The sequence below is a fragment of the Peromyscus eremicus genome, chromosome 4, assembly GCF_949786415.1.
Source record: "Peromyscus eremicus chromosome 4, PerEre_H2_v1, whole genome shotgun sequence".
NCBI lineage: Eukaryota > Metazoa > Chordata > Mammalia > Rodentia > Cricetidae > Peromyscus > Peromyscus eremicus.
Window position 1 is genome coordinate 63,708,527 of NC_081419.1, and position 6,128 is coordinate 63,714,654.

The 6,128-nt window shown below is 34.6% G+C and overlaps 1 protein-coding gene across 1 annotated transcript; it reads right to left on the reverse strand.

The window, feature by feature from the left end:
- Positions 1 to 1,226: 1,226 nt before the first annotated feature.
- On the reverse strand, positions 1,227 to 2,165 carry LOC131908258 (olfactory receptor 1052-like). Its single transcript, XM_059259310.1, has one exon. It carries the CDS (start codon positions 2,163 to 2,165, stop codon positions 1,227 to 1,229), a length of 939 nt encoding a protein of 312 aa, XP_059115293.1.
- Positions 2,166 to 6,128: the final 3,963 nt, after the last annotated feature.

The window sequence follows — 6,128 nt, forward strand, 5'->3', positions numbered from 1 at the left end:
ATCCACTCATTCATGTACTCACGAATCCCATAAAAACATTGAATGAGAAGCCTCGAGATATACATAAAGAAATTGTAAGGTAAAAACAGAATATATATGTGTGTGTGTGTGTGTGTGTGTGTGTGTGTGTGTGTGTATGTGTGTGTGTGCGTGTGTATGTGAACATATATATATATGTGTGTGTGTGTGTATATATATATGTGTGTGTATGAACATATATATATATGTGTGTGTGTATGTGAACATATATTTTTGAAAATAAAACTAAAATTAATATAAAATTAAAAACAAACAAGAAGTGCCCTAACATAAAATTATGAGACAAGGAACCTATATAGTTGAGTCTGTTTTCTGTTGGCCATCTACCTCTAGGCATGTGGCATACTCTTAAGAATAGTTTATTTTCCCAGTGAGACTTCCTTGGAGAAAACTAATTTTCCTTTCCAAATGGTTATTAATTGGAGATATCTGAGTTAGGGATGGGGACATGTGTCTAATTCTTTTTTCAGCTATAGGACTCCATCTGGTTCAGACTCTATGAATTCATGTGTGTCTCTCTTGTTGATCCAGAGGGCCTTATTTTTGCATGTCCTCCATACCCTATGGCTTTTACACCCTTTCAACCTCCTCTTCTTGAGGGTTCCTTTATCCCTGATGTTTTGCTACCTTCTTTTAGTAGATCAATGGTATTATTTTTAAACCAGGCCACTGGGCTATCCAGTCTCAGGTTCTTGGCCACCTAGGAAGTGTTTGGCATAAGTTCAATTTTATATAAAAGACACATTTAACACTCAAATTTCTATATTTTCTTATGCTGAGGAACTCCTCCTTATCTAATAATTTTAGTTTCAATGCTTCAGTTATGTTTGTAAGCCACACAAATTGTCACAATACAGGTATATCATTGAAGTTGGATTACTTAAAACTTTAAGTCAGCAGCTACATTTTTATCAGCCATTTGGCATACTATTAAAATTGTATACAAAATAGGAGATAGTCATTTCTGCTTTTATGGAAACTTTGCATACCAATGTGAAAAAATTCATGAAAATCTTGCCACTGGGGCATTTTAAGTTTTCTCTGAGACAATATAGTATTTCATAAATAAATGTCACTAAAATACTTTGGTATAAAATTCTATCTGATACAAATAAAAAGTTAATAATTTTCTATCATGTCAGTTTGAAGATTTACATCAAGTTTGCAGAGTCAGAGAAAGGTCAAAGTCAAGAGGTGCTCCTCCCCATACAAATCGATCTCCTTGCTGCTTCCTTCACATCCTTGTTCCTCAGGCTGTAAATCAGAGGGTTCAGCATGGGGATGATCAAGGTGTAAAACACAGCCGAGACTTTTTCCTGCTCCATAGAGTACTGAGAGCTTGGCTGGATATAGCTAAAAGCCACAGAACCATAAAATAATGTCACAGCTGTCAGGTGTGAGGCACAAGTAGAGAAGGCTTTGCGCCTCCCCTCTACTGAGCGGATTCTCAGAATGGCGATGATAATGTGGCTATAGGACACAATGATAATGATAAAAGTGAAAATAGCAATCACTCCAGAGAAGATCAAAAGCAGCATCTCATTGATGTGTGCATCAGAGCAGGAAAGCTTCAAAAGAGGAGGAATGTCACAGAAGAAGTGATTTACAATGTTGGGACCACAGAAGTCCAGTCTGAGAATACCTATTGTGTGAGTCAGGGAATTAATGAGGCCACCCAAGTAACATATAAGAACCATCTGAGTGCAGACACTGTGAGTCATAATTACTGTATACATTAATGGGTTTGTGATTGCCACATAGCGATCATAAGCCATCATAGACAGGAGTATACCTTCCGTGGTTACATAAACTGCAAAAAAGAAACTCTGCAGAACACAAGCAAAGAATGTACTAGACTTGTGTTTTGATAAGAAATTGATCAGCATTTTAGGAGCAAAGACTGTAGAGTAACAGATGTCACAGAAAGAGAGATTACTAAGGAAGAAATACATTGGGGTATGAAGTTGGGCATTCAGCCAGATCAAGATAATCATTCCCCAATTACCTACAAGAATGACAAGATAAATTAGACTGAAAAGCAAGAAGAGGGGAACCTCCCAATTAGGATTTTCTGTTAAGCCGACCAGTATGAATTCCTTCACACCCGTATGATTCCAAATTGCCATGGTAGAGTAGTCTACAGCTCCTTGTTACAAAATAATATCATGAGACTTAAATGAATAATAAATAAATAGAAGGATTTCCTCCAGGATCTGATAGCCATCATGGTGTGAGACACTGAGAGGTTATCCTATGACAGATGAAGCAAAGAAAGAAACTTCAGCAGTAGCCCATATGTGTGCTACAAAACCTATACACTGAGACTCAAATGGTTGCAATTCACATTATTGTATTCCCTGTTATCAATTATCACAGAACAAGAAAGGATTAAAAAAAAACTCTCTTATGCTCTTAGTTGGTAGAATTGACTATTGACTATTTAAAGGGTGGTACACAAGCTCTCTCTAATTATTTAATATCCACCAGCATTCTGCTTAGGTGGAATATAAGTTTGCTACAATCTCATGACAATGGAAATTTCAACATCTTGTGGATAGCCATTTCAAATTATTTCATTTCCAGTTAACCTAAAAACACCTATTTCGTTCAATACCATCCCCCAACCTCCTTTCCAAATACCTCACCTCAAATATGTCCTTACCCTCTGCTTGGATCTCTGACACATGGGATCAATGCCATCTGGTACAGGGAATCTGAGCCAGGACATAAAGACAGATAAATGTTTTCATCTGTTCTTTGTTTTAAGAATAATTAACTATCACAAGTGTCATTTTATATGACAATTCCTGCCTTCACTTTTTGTTCATTTTTTTGTATTCTGTTAGTGTTGTTCTCAGTATTAAGCATAAGACAACAATCAAGAACATTCATTGTGAAGTGGAACTAAATTGTGAGAAACACTAAAACCTGCAATTGTCTATATATTTTCTTTACAAAACGATGAAGTACAACTTCACATACTTTCTTTTGAAATGATACATTTTCAGTTCAATAATAGTTAAGTTAAATATCAGAGAATTAAATTATACACATACTTTCTAACATAGACAACAAATATTTATCACTTACCATTATAGGCCTGTATACTTCTTTTGAAATAACAGATCACTTAAATCAGCAACTTGATGTTTTCAAGCAGATGATGTCCCATTAGAAAATAAAAATAAACAGGTGTTGACATAAGTAACTATAATAACTACCATATAAAAATTTAAGTAGGACAAAGAATAGAAGGAAATGGTCATTGCTATAATATAAATGGTATAAATTTCCCATTTTTCTTGAAGTTACTACAGCAATTTGTTGAAAAATTGGTGCCTGAAATTAACTAGGATTCATTCACTTATAGTTTAAAAGTCAGAATCACAATGCTATCTGAATTTCTGGGTGGAACAATACAGGTACAAGGTCACAGTCCTGCTAGAGGCTCTAAGAGAGGAAGCACTTTGTCACCCAATGCCCCCTTTTGAGTTTCTAAAGCTCCTGTCTGTAGCATTTTGAGCTTCTAAAGTTCCTGTCTGTAGTAACTAACCCTTTTTTTAAATGAAACAGCAATATTGTGCTTTTGTCTTTCATTACTGTGCCTTCCTTCTTTCTCAGTCTAAAGAACACTTGAATTACATATAATTCCTATTCTCATAATCCAAGGTATGTTTTGTCTTTCATGATCTTTCTCTGACTTACATGTAAACAATCTGTTTTCCCATATGAGGTGGTATGTGTGGATCCTAGAGATTCAGATTTAAAGAAGACTAGGAATTGTTATTCAGTTTGTCACATGTGAGATATTCAGTGAAGATGCTATATAAGATTCACTATTAGTATAAAATGATCAAGTGATTTAATGAGATATATGGGTGTGTAAAAAAATGTTCCAAGAAGAGAATGTAGCATGTTCAAAACCTAAAATAGAACTGTGTGCGATAGGAAGGCTTATAAATGTTCCTAAATGACAAGAAAAGCAAGAATTAATGCTAAGGAATAAAAGATATTGTTTCTCTGGCCACAGAAATGTGATTGAAACCTGTCAATGAGATGGGCAAAATATATGCACAAGATATCACAGTACGTGAATTCCATATTTAAGTCTTACCAAAGTATTTATCTTTTTTCACAACTTTCATTTTAGCATTTTTACATTTGTATTGCTTGTACAAAAGTAATTTTGCAGAGAATGAATCTTGTTCTCTTTTATATTACTGCTCTAATCAACTCCTGTATTGAATTTTATGGTAATGTAAATTCCTCCGGTTTTTTATGAAACAGGTTTGTATCTTATTACATATAGTATTTTACAACATATTTAGTATTCACAGAACATGTCCTCTATTTAAGAAAGCATATGAGACACTTGAGACATAAAGGAAACAATTTGATACCTCACATTTACCAGTCAGGATACAGGTAACCCCTCATACTGATCCATACTAATAGATATTGGGGTATCAAGACTGAAATGATAACTCTATAAGAGCAAGCAAACCCATTTAAATCTGGGAATGTACCTTAGTCCCTGTCTATGTTTCAGATTCATGGCCTTTGGAAGAAGAGTAAATTTGATTTCATTATCCTAGGTATAATTGAAAGCATCAAATATTTTTAAAAATATTTATTTAATTTTTGATATTATAATTAATTTGATCATTTCCACCTTTTCTTTCCTCCCACCAAACTGTCTTATTTCCTCATGCTTTCTTTCTTTCAAATTCATGGCTTCTTTTTTCATTGGTTGTCATTATATCCATATAAGTGTATATATGCACAAATACATATATTCCTAAATACATATATACAAGCTGCTCAACCTGTATAAATTTACACTCACTCTTTTGAAAAACTACATTTATTTTGAAACAATATTTCCAAATAAAGATCCAGGACATCAGAGTTTGCATGATATTCTCATTTATTACCAAATAAATATATACAAAATTGGTGGCCAGTTTGATTGTCTCTGAGTTGTCAAATTGTGCTTAAAATGATTATTTCACTAATGATCACAAGGATGAGGAGAGGAAAGGAGGAAGTCAAATGTGATAGAATTAACTTTCAATTACATTTGTGGCATTATTCACCAAGCACAGAAAAGTATCACCTTCTGTCAACATATGGTTCGCATATGTTGACATAAGATGTTAGAATTGTAACTAGAATATAAGTGTATATAGAGATTAAGTTCATGGTTTATCTGCACTTAAGATTGCCATCTAGATGGGAAAAAAGTTGATTTACAATACTAACTACTATGAGTATTCTGCTCTCAAAACTTTAATTCCTAAAGACATTCAAATTTTATTTTGCAGCCTCCATATAATGAGGCTGATGTATTATCACAAATTATCCTGTTCAAATGAATAGAAAATTCTTTTCAAGTCATTTCGTGATTCCAAAACAACAACCACAATGCGTGGTCATCAATGAACAGGGATACAGTGAGAGTCGTTATAACTTTAAAATGTTTTTTTTTTTTCACTACCGTTAAAAAAGAAACCCAACAAAAGCATATCAAATGAGCTAATGATTATCAAAATTTTGCTACCTTCATACACTGGGAAAGAGCTGTTCACAAAAAGAAACATATTACCTCAAAGAAATCCATGTCACAAGAGGTACCCCACCTCTGACATTGTCTTAAGGGCCAGGAACCAGAAGTTGGATAGCTCACAGACCAAGGATAGAACCAATCACATTTGGAAAAGAAAAGTCAATGAAATATTTCTTAATCGTATTCTGCTATGCTTGCAGACAGGACCCTCATATAATTGTCATCAGAGAAGTGTCATGCAACAACTGATGGAAACAGATGCAGACAGAGATTCACAGACAAAGTTTAGGTGGAGTTTTGGAAATCCTGCAGAAGAGCGGGAGGAAGGATTGGAGGAGGCATAGGGGTCAAGAACACCAGAAGAAAACCCACAGAATCAACTAACCTGGACTCATAGGGGCTCTCAGAGTCTGAACCAACAACAAGGGAGCTGCATGGAACTTACCTAGGCTCTCTGCGTTATAGTTGTGTAGCTTGGTGTTCTTGTGGGACTCCTAACAGTGGACAACTGTCTCTGACTCTT